General features: G+C 43.7%; 1 protein-coding gene across 1 annotated transcript; it reads right to left on the minus strand.

Annotated features, from left to right (window-relative positions):
• Nucleotides 1-7051: 7051 nt before the first annotated feature.
• Nucleotides 7052-14600, minus strand: GPR78 (G protein-coupled receptor 78). Its single transcript, XM_005433147.3, has 3 exons — nucleotides 13931-14600; nucleotides 13318-13431; nucleotides 7052-9288 (listed from the first exon to the last, which is right to left on the minus strand). Exons 1-3 carry the CDS (start codon nucleotides 14596-14598, stop codon nucleotides 9051-9053), a joined length of 1020 nt encoding a protein of 339 aa, XP_005433204.1. The 5' UTR covers nucleotides 14599-14600; the 3' UTR covers nucleotides 7052-9050.
• Between the last annotated feature and the right edge of the window lie 2934 nt (nucleotides 14601-17534).

Here is a 17534-nt window from a genome sequence, read left to right on the forward strand (position 1 = left end):
TATTGCTACTGATATCAAGATGTTACTCTAGTTAAAGATCTGATCCAGAACTGCAAAGTTTTTTTACAGATATGAGAAATGCCTTATCATCCACATATGACACTAATACCTATGGGAGAGTTTTCTTCAGCTTACAAGGACAAGACCCTTAGCAGCTCAAAATCTGCTGTCTGTCATCCTAGCCACGCTAGTAGCTCCTTGAGCTACTGCAACAAGGGATTTGTATTTTTCCAATTTCCCTCAACCATTGATTTTACTGAGTTATCCTCTGCTATTTTACTATGATTAGGGAACAAGAAAGAACCAGTAGCTCATCAAAAAGATTAATTGTATTTGTCAAAATTTTGATTAGTCAGGGCTATCCTTTAAACCACTGCTAAGCAGGACACATTTGGAACACAATTATCCAGAGAAATTCCTGCAGAGGCTGATTTTTTCCATTCTCCTACAGATTACTGTGCTAGACACAGCTCTCAGTAGCTCCTTCTTTCTCCTTGAAGTAAACTACGTTGCACTAGGAGACAAATCCAGCCTCCAGCTTTCCTCTGTGAGGAAGTCAGGATGTCAAGAAACCTTGCTAGCTCAGAGCAAGTCATTTACATACTCCACCTCATGTTGGACCTGTTTAGCTTCAAGTTGCCAAGCAACAGCTACCCTCAAGACTCATCAAATCAATGCAGCAGCAGTAGGGGAAATTGCAAGGCAAAAGGTCCTGGGATCCATTTATCTGTTTTTTTGCAGGTTCGTATCATGTACAATTGAAAGGCAAAAGGTGACTGACACTCTAAGGGCTAAACCTGAGATCATCAGCATTGGAAGAAGAGGCTATGAGCTGCCAGCGCAATACCAGATATTTAGTTATTGCAGAACAAGCCCAGAGAAATGCACTATGCATCCACATTGGGTAGGCTGCATTTCCATCCAATCTTCCCTGCATGAAGCTTATTGGGACAGTAGGTGGAAAGTTTTCTTGAAGCTCCAAAAATAAGAATTATATTTTAATGAGGAATTCATGCTGAACACCTTGATTCAGCCATAAATGGATATCTGGTAATTTTATCTGAAATGGAAAATGTGACAGTAGTCATATTACTGCTCTCTGTCTGCCATTGACTGCAGAAATCGGTAAGCTGTAATTCCAAGGGACAAAACAGATTCAGTAAAATTCTTGGTTTGATTCCTTTGGCTGTTTTCTTTGTTGAGCACAAAAAAAGCAAGGAGCATAGCTTTCTTTCTATTTTATTTAATCTGCATTTTACAATCCTGCTCAGCTGCACAAAATTAAAACCTGAAAAGGCTGTCAGTGAAAAATAATTAAAAACTACAACAAAAAACACCCAAAACCACAAAAACAAAAAAACCCACAGAAAAGCAAAACCAGAGGAAAAAAAAGATATGTTCAGGTAGAGGCTTTAAAAGGTGATGAAGGTGGAGGAAGCATCGGGACTGACTGAGCTTTCAGCAGTTGCAAAGGGAGCACAGGCCAGCAGAGATGCAAAGAACAAATGATGCTGCTCCTGTGCCTACTGAGCTCTAAGCACAGAGATGAAAATAACTGAATAGATGGGAATTTACAAATAATAAGAATAAACAGGATTTTTAAGAAGGAAGGAACAAACCCTGGGTTTGAATCACTTTTCGGGGCCACTGTTAGAGTGCTCCTCTGGGTGTGGAAGAAAGGAGTTTATAAGTGTTAAATTCTGTTGGCTGGAGTGGCTGTGGTTGCTCAGCAAGCCACAGATATCCATCAGGGAGAGGACAGCAATGGTATACACAGAGGGACATGAGAAAGTTTAAGAAAAAACAGGACTCATAAGTGTAAGCAACAAGTGTAAGAAGTGTAAGGACTGGAGTGCATCTTCTTCTACAGCCACACCATCTGCATTTTCAGTCTGCTTAATATCCTTATGTTATCATTTGAAGAAAAACTTAACACCTCTTAGATTACATTTCCATTCAGTGCTGTTAATGTGTTTTGCTAAGGATATACAAGAATCCAAGGAGATATATATATATATGAATTTTAAATGTGACTAATTCAGTGAATAGATGTCTTAACTGAGCTGTTCTTCAGTGGTCTTTTGGAAAGATTTCTGCAAATTCAGACTTGGACTCAACTGATGAAAACTTTCAGGTAAAATCTTGGCTTACTTCCACCTGAAGTCAGTGAAGCCAGGCTCTTACCCCTACCATACGTTCCCCTTCAGTTTTGCCTCTGCCTACTAACAAAACGAGTGGGATGTAACACACAGTTCCGATATAAGCAGCTCTCAGGAGAGGAGCTTCCTCCCCCTTTGTCATGAGTGCCCTCCCTACCCACTAAACTTTGCTGTCATGTACACAGAGTCCACGGTATCTCAAATTCTTGTTTGTACAGAGGGAGAGCAGGACACCTTCCCTACCTAGCTTCCAGCCTGGCCAAGGCAATATTCTCCAAGGAGAAGACAGATCCCAGCCTGAGCTCTCACACCCAGAGAAGACCATTGAAGCTCCATCTAGAAAAGCATAAAAGGGAGCTGTGGCTTCAAAACATGCAGCTGTGTTTTGTGAACAAGGGTTGTCTGCCACTGTTTTTTACATGGTGCTGGTGTGGCAAGCTCCTCAGGATGGAAGGAGGAACACCTTGTTCTTGTTTTCTAAATAGCTTTCTTCCAGAAATTCAGCTCTGCTGTCAACTCTAAGGCATCCCCAGATATCATGAGAAACACATTTTTAAATGCCTCAGAAACTTTAAGCAAAAGATCAACAGATAGATTCAAGATAAAAGTGTTTGCCTCCCATTCCTAGGTATCTCCTAAACCTTGTTTCTCGCATTTTGTTCCTTGCTTGGCTGTGTGGTCTTTCACGTGTCTGTACCTCAGGGCTCCTGAGAAAAGCAGTACTGGTACTTCCCTGGCTTCCAGCAAGGTAGTAAGAATAAAAATATAATGAAGTATTCAGGCTACTGTGTGGGGAGCCCGAAACATATTATAAATGCCTCAAGCATGTTTCATCAGCAACGACAACAATAAGAGTCTGATTAGCTGAAAAGCCAGATTTCAAGCTGAAAGCCTGCTTGAGCTATGCCCCTGTAAGAAGTGCTCAGCAGTCATTTGTGAAAAAAAAGGTCACATATCACCAATCGACATTTTGTTTTACTGTGAATAAGGGCAAATATGAAACAGAATACTTAAAACTCATCTCGCGAAGATGCATACATGAACCCAATCTCCAGTTCCATCCATGGAGCGAGGGCACTGAGCAATTTATTGGGTTTCGATAAAACATTCTGAAAACCTGCGTCAGGGTTGACAGCTGCAAGCCAAGAGAACAGAGTGGCTGGATATGTAAAGGCAGGAATTATAAAACTGAAAAGAAGGTGGTAATGAGTCTGCTACTTAATGTCAGGCTTCACTGAAATACAATTAGAGTACTAAACCTTCAGCTGGGAAAAAAAATATTCGAACAGAGAGTGAGTTAAATAAAGGTACTCTAGGGTTAGGCATGAGGAGCAGAGGTTTTCTGGGAAGCATTTCAAGACGTCAATCCATTTGGTTCAGGAAAGGAAACTTGCAAACTTAAACATATGCTGGGTAATTTGCTGGCTACTAACCTGCATATGCCATGTACAAACAGCAGGATGCAGTGAAATGGTGAAATACACACAACAAATATGTCCCAAAGGGGATGGTTTTGATTTTTCTTTGGAGAGTCTTTATCCCCAACTCATCAACTTGCACACTTGTGATAGTGGAATGGACTCTGGTTAAAAAGGTGGTGCAAGTGGACTGGAATGGCCTGTAGTTTTCAACACTCGAAAATAACTTTAACCATACAGACCCTATGACATCTAACATACATGCTTTACAATTAGTTTCTTTTGCATAGAGAATGTGTGAATAGCCTGGCTGGGAGCAACTCATGGCTCATGCACTGCCCACTTACAGAAAAGAGCAGGAGCACCTAGTTTGCATCATGCACTCATGTCCTGGCAAGGAAAACCTGCTGTTAAAGGGAGAAAAAACAGGGACATGCAGAAATGTGACCGTCCATTTGGCCTGTGTCACGTTCGTAAGCCACAGGGGAAAAGTAGCTCCAGCTCAGAGTAGGAGCTGGTTGCATATACTGAGCCAAGTGACATTTTGCTCTCTGAAGCTTCTGGCAACTGAAAGATATTAATATATTTACAACCTTTCTTAAGGTCATCTCTGCTGTGTCTCCAGCTGAGCCATTAAATATTAATTGGACCTGCTTTCCAAAAATAAAAAGCAGAACCTCTAATTTACTTGTGTAATTAACACTTCCCACAAACCAGGTGTCCTCCTGAACCAGACCAAAGAAGCCATTTGTCTGCAGTTCTGAAATATGCTGTGTGCTTTGGAGACAGACACACAGTTGCTTGTTTATTGTGGGTGCACAAGTGCACATAATTATTTTTGGAAAAAAACCCACCCTTAAATACAGAAGAAAATATGCCCTCCAGGTGATACAGTCAAACCTTCCCACTTGATACAGTTCTTCCCATGCAGTACAGCTTTCTTTGTGTTTGGATTTTGTTTGTTTATTTGTAGTTTTTTAAAGTACTTTAACTAGATGAGTGTGAACATCTTGTCACAGGTTGTTTTATTCAACAAAGCTCAACGCTGCTAAATTTCTCAGTAGGGCCAAATTTTAACCCACAGCTGTAAAGAGCCTGATCACTCTCTGGTCATATAGGAGCACATGCATTGAAGAACTTTGGTTCCTACATGCTTAACCATGTAATAAGCTTAATATTACTATTAGCACTGAACTTTTAAGTTCAGTATCATCATTACTCATGAAAAAAGACAAGGTAAATATGTATTCAGTAATCACTGAGCTGCACAGATTTTTTGCAAAAGTCTATTAGGTGCTGATTTGCTCAGATGAATAAAATGCTCTTTCTTTAGCGAGGCTAAGGAATTTGCAGAGTGAAAATTCACAGAACCCGAGGTCCTCATTGCTCTGTTGCCATCTCAGCTCAAAACCACGTAAGTTTTTGGTTTTACACAAGCCAAGAAAACTGCTTTTGTTTTTGCACTTGGACTGAAGCACATCCACCTTGTCAGGATTTAGCAGGCTGGGACCCAGCTTATATACCTAAAACTTTTGGGAATCTGTAGTCTAAGCACTACTCCACTTCTATTGCCTCAGAAACTCAGTTTGACTGTCGGTCTCAGAGTTTACCTGCAACATAGGTGCTAGGCAAAATTAAAAAAAAAAAGTTTATATTTCCTTTGGAAGTGGCAACTCTCTTTGTGATAAATAAACCCCAGCGCACTCACCTAGGAAATGCCACATGCAGGCTAGCTTCCTTCCTCTGAAACTGCAGATTTAAAACTCCATCCTGGATCTTGCCAGAAAATATTCAAATCATCAGGCTTGGAAATACTTTGATGGAGGCGTGTTAAGAAAAAAAATTGAAGTTGAATGTCTTCTTAATTACATGGACTAATTTAAGGTTTGTTGTGCTGCAGAGTTTGTACTCTGACTGCCATTAGGAGGAGGGATGTCACCCAGGGAAGGTGCAGTTCTCAACTCCAGCCTTTGCAGCCAAAATAAAAGTTTGGAGAAGGAAAGACCATTTTGCTGATTCAGATTGCAACCAGGAGCTGAAAAAGCCACAGCCCAGGACTGCTTCTGGGCACTTCTGCTACCCCCCTGAGGAAATGATGCTTCTTTTACACACTCTTTTAACAACTCGCCATTGTTTTCCCTAAGCAGCCACAGGTGGGTGACAGCTCCTTCTGCTAGGGAAGTTGTAGTGGCAGGTAGCTCATGCTGAACCCCCGTGGTGTTTCCAACTATACAACACACCTGCCAGGTATTTGCCAGTCTCTTGTCTCCTAGCAAAAAACACTCCAGGCCACTGGGCAGAAAATTCCGATAAGGTTTTCTGGAGTGATACCTTTGAGTTGGCAAGAGTGTGTCAATGGCAAGATGCCATTTTGCATATCACACTTCAGCTTTGTTGGAAATCTGATCCAAACTAAACCCTACTGTCAGGACTGTGCATCTAATGTCTGCCTCATTTAAAATGCCAGTAAGAGGGAATCAACAACCTTGTCACCTCTGGTGGATGCTCCCATTGTGTAAGATAAATGTTCTCACCCCCAGTAGAGCACTAAATCCTTTGATCCTTTTTGCAGCATCTCACAAAAAGGGGGCAAAGTGTGGTTCCCCTCCTGTCTCTTCCTATCCCCAAATAACCCAGAGCATGATGAATGAAGCACCAAGCTAACAGGAGTTTTGCCTACATCAGGAAGCTGGAGGAATGAAACCGAGACCTCTCACTAAATGCTTCCTCCATGGTTAGAAAAGTAGAGCAAACCCTTCTCTGGTGGGAAGTGGGTGGTGAGAAGAAGGGAGAAAGAAAAATTTACCTACAGAACTGGCTGTGCATACCGAGCAGAGGAAGATGCCTTTTGGTAATGCTAAACGAGGCAGTTAAACTTCATTGCAAATCCAGGCTGAGGACTACGGCTCTCCTTGCCCTTTCTTAGTTTCTGGTCTACAGCATACTGTAAACATTAGCTTCCTAATTCTCTATGGAAATTTAAAAGATGTTTTGTAACACCCAGCACAGGCTCAAATAATTTTCTTTGTTTTTGTTTTCTCCCTGCCTGAACCTGAGCACCTCTGGAAATGTTCAATGCTTTGTGAGGTTGAGTGGTATTGTAAAGTGTGTGCATGATGACACCCTCAACTGGTATGAATAAGCTTCATTAATTAACTTAATACCAGATGTAGCAGTATATGTTCTGTTTTATAGCTTTAGAATGTGGCTTATAGTTTAATGGCTTTAGTTATTACTGTAATAGCTTTAAAGTTTATTATTTTTTTTTCTCCTCTACTATTTTCTTGGTACTAAGAAAAAAGTCAAAACACTTCTTTATTTCATTTGTGTGTCTTGGAAGTGACAATTTAATACTTTTAACTGTATGTAACATATTCCTTTCTTAAAGCAGCACTATTTTCTTTAGGAAACCAAAGGCAATTAACAATTGTAGGTATCATTAAACTCATGTTTATTCACAGATAAATGCTGTAGACTATCAAAACTTTTTGGCACAAAACTGACAAAAAAATAACTGAGAATTTAGCATCACTCCCACCCCCTACAGAGCTATCTGGTCCTTACGTTGCAGCTGAAATGAAAGACTGAAGCATCAGGTTTTTGTAGTGGCATAGCAGAGGGGGAAGATATGTGGAGGCAGACAGGAAGATAGTAAAACTGCAAAGATTCCACAGACAGCTTTTTTTCGGAAATACTGTATTTACACAAAATTGGAGAGAGTACAAATACTTTACTAAGAAGACAAAACCATTGTAATACATTCAATTTAATAAACACAGGCAGAACTATTGATGCAAAACACAGAGGCCCAAGGTATTTGCATGGGAAAAAAAAGCATCAGAAAGGCCTCAGAGATTAAAAGAAGGAGATAAGAGAACCTTGCATTTGTTATGCAGCATCGCCTTTCCTTGACTTCAATGGAATTGCAATAAGATAGATGCTCTCCTTCCTCATTGTGGATGGTGGAAAAACCCCTCTCGATGTGCTGACTGCTCAACGCTGATTTTACAAAACAGTTATACATATACTTAAATTTCAGCATGGGAATAGAGCTGTTAACTTCAAAGGAAATTATATTTGTGCCTAACCACATGCTTATATGATTAGTTTGGTCAGGAACAACCTTCTCAATGCTTCGTAGGGTCAAGTTCAGTTTTACATTAAAAATAGGTGTTCTTTACTGTCTTCTTTCTTTTTTTTTTGTTTTTTCTTTCTTAAAATATACTTGGGAATTGCTTTAATTTTCCCCTTATGTACTCAATTAGAAAATAGTAGCTTATTGAATGCCATAGAATATTTTGATTCATGTCTTATATAATCAAAGGAATATTGTTCAAAAATAATTCCCATATTTTTCCAAAGCCTGTTTAGATTTAAAAAGAAATAATAAGTGAAAAATACACATAATAATAAAGCAGCTTTGTGTTTCTGGGCGTTTGGCAGCAGGTCTGTTATAATATCTCTTAGACATCTCTTAGTATCAGTTAAATCACCAGATTAATCAATCATTATCGAATAAAAGATTGCACAATATTATTACAATCTACCAAATATAGCCAATGCATGAAATATTGTACACATTATATATCCTTTAAAAAGAATTGATATATTTTAGCCTGTTCTTTGAAAACAGATAGCTTCTGAAGTAATATATCTTAAACACAGTGGTATCTGTCATTTCTACTGTCTAACTGATTTTTTTTTTTCTGAATAAAAGCTTCTTTGAATAGGATTACTAGCTCAGTGATGGAACTACAGTGCTATTTAACTAAATTCCATATATGTCTTTGTTACTGTTGCTGCATTTATTGTAATCACATACCACTGAAGTGCTAAATATTAGTAACTCAGATATGTGGACTTTGGTTATGCTTGATAGAATACTGGCATATCAAATATATGTACCACTTCCTAAAGGCTATGTTACAATCATGATGCCTAGTAGTAAATATTAATAACAACAATCTCAGATTCAAAGTGCTGACTCACTTGAGGCACCAATACAATAAATCAATTAAAAGACTTATTTGTAATGTTCAAAACTAACAGAGCAGATCCTGAGCTGTCAAGTTACATGTACAGCACGGAGGACTCTCAACCTCTCCTTCCATCCTGGGGATTCCTGTGGTCCCAGAAGACACTGGAATATCATGTCTGATGTGGAATGCTCCAAGATATGCCAAGTCTTCAGACAGGAGACATTAAAAGCTCTCCAAGCTTCTCTAAAGCCTCCAAAGGCTCTCTTAAAGCCCCTTAAGCCTACTCCTTTTACTCAGGGAAGAGGCTTTCCCATATATTGTACTTGGCTGCAGACCAGGGAAGAGCCTTTCATGAAAGTCCACAATGAAATGCATCACATTAATGCAGCTTTCGCACCCTGGAGACACTGTCACCACTGTCAGCACGAGAGGGAAAAGGCAGCTTTCCAGCAACAGCAAGCTCCTGTCTCACTTGAAGGGGAATGCTTTTCATGTTAATTTGTTCTGTGCAAGCAGTAATCGTTTTCAGTATCGAGAGAGCTGTTGTACCCCGATGACGGATATAGGTCCCTCTTAAGTATCCTATTGACGATGTTGATCAGAACTTTTTTGTACTGTTGACGTAAAAGTGAGTAAACAAATGGATCTGATGCAGCCTTACTGTAGGTGAGGCACTTGCTTATGATTCCCCAGTAGTAATTTATGGTAACAAAAGGAAGGAGCTCTATCAACCTGTTAAACATTAAAGAGAGATGGAAACACTTGAGTGTTATATTCACACTGAGCCCATGCTCAACTCATGCTTCATGAAATATTAAAGTAAAACTTATTTTCTTACAGCACTCAGTCCCTGCAGGAGAAGGGCCCTGTACTTACTTACTCCTTGGATTCAATAAAGGCAAAAGGAACTTTCCTAGCAAGGCCACTGGGAGACAAGAATCATTCCCTCTATGGAAAGAGAGAGAAAGTGTGTTTTTAATGTTAATGCTCCCATGCATCAGAGATAAGAAAGTGCTGCAGTTTATGGCTCACTTTCTGAGTTTAGAGAGTTGTGCTGGTAAGTAGTCAGAATCTTGGTGACTTAATTGATTACCCCTCTCCCAAGGCAAGCTTGAGATAGGCACAGGTGACTTGGGGCATCCAGGCGCACTCAGATCAGTTACTTAAGTACAACTGTCTAGTGACACTTGAGACATTTGGGTACAACCCCCGTGGCATCAGGCTGCTGCTCCTGGAAGTTGTGGGTCTTCTACAGCCTATGTAGAGGTTTTGTATACTATGCAGCATATCAAATGACACCCGAAACCTGGTCTAGATCACTGAATACACCTCCTCAGGTTCAGAACAGTGAACCTGCATTGCACCACTGCTGTGAATTCTCTCATATGCAAAAAGGATTCATGTTAGATCAGTATAGTACAAACACTGTGGCAGTATCTCAGAGAGATTCGGGTGGCACCTGCAATCCCATAGTATGTTTAGGAGCACAGCTGCATCTGCTTACCTGTGAGAGTTTCTGCATGCACTTGGCTGACCACTAGCTTGGCCAAAGAACAAAAGCAAACAACATTTTTATCATCATTATATGACCAGTCAGCTGTCTCCAGACCTGTGTCTTCTGGTCTGTGCTTCACGGATGATTAGTGGCCTTAGCACCTCAGTTGAGATGGGTGTATTAATCACAGGGGGAGAAACTGCAACTAAGTTAAACAATTTTTCCATGGAAGTGAGAACAAACCTTTAGACTGTTCCAGCAAATGTCTGGCATACAGATCATCAGCAGTGGGCAGACTCTCCAGGACGGTGGAAAGAACAGGGTGAGAAGTTTTTATTATCTGTACATCTTTTGTGAAACCTTTTGCAGGAACAAGAATATACTATTTTGCTATATTAATTCCAGAAGGAAAAAAAAAAAAAAAAAAAAAAAAAAAGAGTACCATGAGATAAAATAGCCCTTTTCTGTACCCTAAAACATCACTGTCTGAAGATGTAAGATCAGAAGCTTTCTCAAGCTTGAAGAACCTTCTGGCCTCTTTCCAAAGTGCAGAGCTCCTACCTTGCAGGGCATTGCCTTCTGAAGCTGTTCCAATCCCTCCACATAGAAAAGCTGACTTACCACCACTAGGACTGAACATTGCAGCAAGTGGTTGAACTCTGACAGGAAAATTTCTTATTATTATATGTAAAAGTGAAATCATTCCTATGGCAAGTGCATTTAAAAACAAGATGACTTCTGTTTGAAGCTGCTTGGAAAAAAAAATCCAGTCAAGTCAAAACAGAGAGAACAGGAAGACACAAAACATGAGAAATAAATGTACGATAAATGACACTTGCTGCATGGTTGCTTAGGTATATGCCATCCTGTATATCATCCTAATACAAGAAATATACATTTGATATTTACACAATTCATTTTTTTATAAAGACACTAAACAAAAAGTGAGGTATCTTTCAGTCATGAGAATAGATGCATTACTGTGTGTTCCATTTATTGTGTTATGGGCCTCAACACAATTGCATTGAAGCCAACAGAAGAAAAATTACACAGATTTTAATAAGATAAAGGTCCTGGCCAAACCAAGTCATCCTTAGAAATATCCATCTGAATGCATCTTAGTATCATTTTCTTGGTTTCGGTGTTGTTACAAAAAAGATTAAATTCATCTGTCGGCTCTTAGTGAACAGACGAATGTCTTGATAATGAACATAATCTCATTCACATTTCTGAAGTGAGGAGCAAACACTGAGCTCACAATGCAACCTGAGTCACCAGGCCACCGAGCAAGAGAAGAGGGGGGATATCTTTCATACTGCTTCCATAGAGATAGCTTCAGTGCCACTCCCCTAAAAAACAGAATGGGGGAAGAATGAAGACATGGGCATGGCAGCAAGTCCTCCAGTCTCAACTCCACCACCCTTTTATCTAGTGCTGCCTGGACACTGCTTTGCCTTTGGGGTAAAGAGCCTTTGAGGATGTCCTCTCCAAATACTTCCTATTTTGCTGTTGCTGAACCAACTAGGTTCTTGTGATTGAGGCAGAAGCTGTACCGTGACACACATTCACAGAAACCAGCCCTCAGTCTTCTCTGTAGTGACACATGAGATACCAGTTTGTCACGCTTAGAAAATGCACCATTTTCCAAATGCAAGATCTGAAGAAGGAAGTTGCTTTTATTTTAGAAGTTTATGAGAGAGATCTCCACGCTGAAAAATGTGGCAATGTTGGAATTTGCTGAGCTCAGTAATGTTCAGATGGAAGGAAGATGGCAAAATCTACTTTGCTCAATATAATTATATCCTGATTATGGCAAAGGTGAATAGAAAATGACTCAGAATGTACTGAACAGTGATCAATTAACCTTTTAACTTTGTGATGTAATGATAACATTTGTAATAACCCTTTCAACTGCAGAAAAAATATATGCAGCTATCCAGGCAATCAGTCAGGAATCCTTTTCAACATATAAATGGGAACTGAAATAAATGTCATCCTAAAGGTTAAAAAAACATTGTAATTTTTGTGCACTGGCCTAAATCTGTCCCCCTACCCACGTAAGAAAAGGGTAATGGCAATGGTCAATAAATGGCCTATATATGTGTGGATGGCCTATATATATATGTGACTGTGGAAGACCTGTGTGCTACAGCTGGCTGAGTGCTTTGAGCTGGTGTGGCTGCAGACCCCAGAAGCTTGGTAGCAACCTTGAGGAAGCCCTCACTAGGGTGGTTCTGCAGACTAGTGCACCTTTCTTGACAGAAGTCAGTACTCTTCAAGGGTGTCTTGAACACAAAGTGAAGTGGGAAATATTTCAAAAAATCATTTGTGAAGGATGTAACCCATTTAGTCAAGAGATGAAAGGCTAAATCCTGAGGTGCTGCAATTCAGCATAGTTACATGGGCTTCCAGATCATTGATTTATGCAAGATTTAAAAATAATAACCATACGTTGTCCATATGTTGTATAAAGACTATACAAGTACGAAATGAGAAATGCATACATGGCTACTTAAAAAGGTGCGAACTACCAGGGTGGATGCCAATAGTTCTGGCCAGTTGAGGAGCATGGTGTTTCCTATGCATATTACAGGCCTAATTGTTGGTTTTCCTGGGAGATAACTCTTACACTTCATCACAAGGCCATGCTGCACCATTAGCGTTATATTTACAGATGTTGATGTCTCCAGACACAGAGCTTATCTGACAAATTATCAGCCTGGATAAATTTACATTATGTCACCTCAGCTTCCAATAGCAGCAAGCTTGGCTTTTTGCCTTTAAAAAATAAAACAACAAAAAGACCTGAGCTAATCAGGGAAAGAAGTCTGCTTGCCTCTCTGTTGCTCAGGCTGCGCTAATAAGGAAGGGTGGCAAGTCTTTTCAACTGCTTTTATCTCCCACTGGTATGTAATTAATTCCTGGTACTTGTCCTAAAAGCCTCTTGCTCTTGGCAGGGGCTCCTGGCCTTGGCTGCAATGAGGGAGGGAGAGCCAGGGGCTTTACCCAGTGAGCTGCGTTGGCCTGTGCGAGGGCCTCTGTGTGTGTGTATGTGTGTGTGTGTGTGTGTGAGTGAGTGTGTGTGTGTGAGTGAGTGAGTGTGTGCATGTGTGAGTGCTCTGTCCCTCAGAACCGGCCCCAGGTCTCTGTCAGGCTCTGGCACCCCAAAATTAGCTGTGCCCCCCCCCCCCCCCGCCCCAACCCCCTTGAGCATCAGATGGCACAGCGGTTCCGGGAAGTCCCCCACCCCAACAGGCGATACTAACCTGGTAATAATGTAAGGACCAAAACAGATCACAAACGACCCTATAAAAATACTGATTTTCTTGGTAGCCCGCTGCCGCCTCCGTTTCTGCTCGTTCAGACAGCGCTGCTTCACACTGCAAGGGGGAAAGCAGGCGGTGGGTGAAGGCAAGAGCGAGGAGACGGGATGGGAGCCCCGGGGAGAGGGAAGGGCTCGCTCCCGGCCCGAGGGACCCTGCCACGGCCCAGAGGAGGGCAGGGCAGCCCCCGGCCCAGGGGAGGGGAGGAGAGGGGAGGGAAGGGGAGGGCAGCCGCTGGCCCCGCCGAGCCCGGGGACGATCGCATTCACCGAGGCAGCAGCTCCCTGTGAAAGGGAGCTCAGGCAAGTGGGAGCAGCCGGCGAGCAGGACTAACATTTACACAAAGCAGGCTACAAATGCACAAGCCACCGTCCTCTGGCACTATAAGCAGAGCCTGAAACTAGAGGCAGAAGCGTTCGCCATGTGGCTGGGGCAGGCGGGAGCACAGGAAGGGGTGCTCGGGGGGGTGGGTGGGGGGGGGGTACAGAGCATCCTCTCCGCCAGGGGTACCTATGCAAGTGCCCCGGGGCTGTGAATACGAACAAGCACGCATTACCTGGGGTGGATATCCACCAGCAAAACCAGAGTCTGCATGGTAATAATGTCTATTCGCTTGCAGTGGAACCGGGCAACTTTCAACACCTTTAAATAGGTGAAACACAAAATCACCAGCGACAGCATGAAACTGGTGGAGTGAAAGACGATGGTGAACACTGTAAACCTTCTCCGCTCCGTCTCTTCCTTCAGGTGCAAGGTGCAAGAGGCATAAACGCTGCTGTAATCTACCCACGAGTAAAACAAGGATACCAAGGGGAACGTGAGGGAGTGGAGCCACGAGTAGCCCATCAGTATCACAGCATCCTTATACCGCATCTTGCTGGTGTAGCTTAAGGGGAACACCACGGCAATCCATTTGTCGATGCTGAGAGCTGCCATGCTCAGCATCGTGTTGGAAGTCAGGAAAGTTTCCAGGAAACCCACCGCTTTGCAGACGCAGCCCCCGAGGGGCTGCTGGTTCCTCAGGATCCCCAGCAGCGTAAAAGGCATGTTCAGGACGGTGAGGAGCAGGTTGCAAAAGGATAAGTTCACCAGGAAAACCCCGGCGACCTGCTTGCGGATCTCCGTACTGTAGACGAAGCATAGCAGTACCAGGAGGTTGGAGAGCAGAGAGACAACCAGCACCAGCACGAGGAGCAGCGCCAGCAGCACGCCTGCCAAGTCCATCTCTCAGCGGGTGGCCTGGGGTGGGTGAGGGCAGGAGGAAGGGGGCATCCGCGCCGGCACCGCAGCCTCGCCTGCCACCACCCGCGGCCGCCCGCGCATGTTGCCGGGGGGCAGGAGCCGCGGGAGAAGGGAGCGGAGCCGGGGGCAGCGGGTGTAGGGAGAGGGGCAGGCGGCGGGGAGCAGAGCCGAAGACGCGGGGAGAGGGGCTGGAAGGCCGGCAGGGGCAGGGGGGAGAGGACCCGCGAGGAGCGGTGCCGGGCAGCTGGGTTAGCGGGGGCCAGGAGCAGCGGTGCCGGAGCCGACGGCAGGGGCGCCGGGGCTGCCGCCGGCCGGAGCCGAGGCAGCGGGAGGTCGGGCGCCCGGGAATCGGAGCCGGAGCTGGCGGGGCCGGGGCGCCCCGGGGCGGGGCCCGGGGCAGCGGCGGCGGGAGCCGGGCTGGGGGCAGCGCGGTGCCGGGGCGCGGTGCCCGCTGTGCGCTGTCCGCGGTGCTGAAGCCGGCTCTGCCCCGACGGCCGCGCCGCCCTCGCTTCACGCCGCCCTCCGCGGTGCCCCCCGCGCCGGCGCCCTCGCCGTGCCTGTGCCCGCGTCCCGCCGCGGCTCCCCCCGCCGCCGGGGGCACGGGCGCAGTCAGGCACTGAGCATCTTCCCCCGGTGCCCAGCCCCTGAAATACTCCAGCCGCGGAACCTCCCGCGGCGACTCATGCGCAGACGAGCGGCTGCGAGGCACAGGCTCAGCCAGGGAGCGCGGAGCCGGTCCGATCCGCTGCCGCACGCAGGGAGCAGGGGAAAGCCCAGCTCTCCGCTGATGCGCAGCTCGGGACAGATCAGACCTCCCGACCAGTTGCTAGTAGCTTAATTCCTGTGCAGTGCTCAGACACACCCTGAGTGCAACGGTGCATCCAGCATTCCTGGAACCTGTCAAAAAGCAGCATCTGTACCTCTTGGAAGGTTCCCCGCCCCCCCCCCCCCCCCCCCCCGTCCGTCCGTCCGAGGGATCACTTGCCTTTTTTGCCCCCTTTTATTTCATAGCACTCAGAGGAGCTATGGTTGCCCTCTGGGTATTCACACTGTCCCCATCGGCCAGCAGCGAGGGATGTTGCTTGCTTAGAGACCACTTTGGCTGCTTGGACTCACATTTTCCAAGCCCCAGCTGGCTGAACAAGTGCCCACATTAGGGTGGTGCTGGCACGTTCTGTGGAAAACTAAAGTCTCTCTTAACATTTTCCATGCACACTGATAACACAGAAGTGCAATGGTAAGAAAAGTTCTTTCAGTTATCATGTTTCGGCAAAAGCTGAAATGAGACATGAAAGAGGCCAGAAATTCTCCCTCTGCACCTGTCAGGAAAGTGGATCGCATGGCTAATTCCCAAAAATGCCATCAATCTTTGTCTTAGATTTAAAAAAAATATATAAAAGAAAAGTGGGAGTAAGTTTTGGTGCATCAGAACACTGGTACAAAAAAAAAAAGCTGCCATGTGTAATTACTATCACATTTTACAGTTGATCGCCAGAACTGACACGAAGAAAAAGGAGAAGAAAAGGTAGTTTCCCCACTATCCAAAATAACCATTAACATCCTAAGGAAAGGTTTCATTGTATATATTGTCCCTACTATGTAGCCTTGTCACGCAAGTGTGACCACTGTGTGAATAATTGCACATAAAACTGCTTGAAAGAGCATGAAGGCAATGTTTTGAGTGTTTTTGTTTGTTTGTTTGTTTGTCGGGGTGTTTTTTTGTTTTTCTTCCAACAGTAGTTATAAGTTTTGGATCAGGCCCTAATTTAAAAGCTTACTATGGTGAGTTATATGTCTTAAGGAAAGAAGAAAGCAACAAGACATGAGATGTGTTATTTGGAAAAGAACCAGTACTGTATTATTCCTCAGGATGGAAAGAAAAGGAGTGTTTTCTTTGATCAGAAAGCTGTCATTTCCAAAGTTAAAAGAGAGCAGATACATTTGACAGTGCTTATGCTTGACAAACAAAAATCCAATATTTTTTTGTGTAAGCATTTGGAAAAAAAATCTATAAAAGCATGACAATATCAGTTCTCTCAGAGTTCAGTTGTTGCATTTCTATCATCAGGGAATCAACGTTGCAGAGCCAAACACTGCGCAGATAGTTGGGAAGAACTGAACCGTTATGGGAGAAGCTGGCTGTATTCATGCAGAGCAGAGGTTCTGCAATTACCTTTCACAGCAGCAGTTCTTAAGGTTCTTACTAGTCAGAACCCATCTATGACCTACCTTTCATCTAATAGTATCACAGGGTTGTGGAGCTTTTATGTCAGCCATCTGGGATAGGAGGCTGTCTGTGTTCTGATGTCAGGTGGAGTAGATGCTATTTTATATCATCACATCGACAACCTAGATGTGCTATTCTCTTACTGTGATAGCTGCCTGAGAAGCTCTGTCCTGTTGGATCCAGACAGAAGGCAACTTCTCAGTCTTCTTTCTTTCTTTCCTCTATACACACACACATAATTTCTCTCATAGAGCCTTTTCAAATGAAGAATGAATTGATTCTGAAAACTAATGGAGAAAGAACATATCAAAATAAGACAAGGAAAATTAAAAAAGGTGGCAAGTAGCAAAAAAAACAGGAAAGAAAGTGATTCTGCTTTTTCACATGTACAATGAGGTCCCCTGGAACAATATCCTGGGCTCAAAGAACCCAATAAGGATAACATTGTTAGATTTCCCCTTTTGTTTTCAGTGGACATTGATCAACACAACAGTTAAGCATACGCATAACTTCCTGTGGGGTGTGGGTCCTCTGCTGACCTTTTTTCCACTTCATACCAGCCACCTTTCAGTCTGATGTTCAAATGCCCATTTACAACATAAGAGGCTGAAAACAGTCACCTGTGTGAGACCAGAGGTCTTGAGCTTGCCACTGCGGGTTTGCAAAAGTAGGCATCTGCCACCTTATCTCC

This window comes from Falco cherrug, chromosome 1 (assembly GCF_023634085.1).
Source record: "Falco cherrug isolate bFalChe1 chromosome 1, bFalChe1.pri, whole genome shotgun sequence".
Taxonomy (NCBI): domain Eukaryota; kingdom Metazoa; phylum Chordata; class Aves; order Falconiformes; family Falconidae; genus Falco; species Falco cherrug.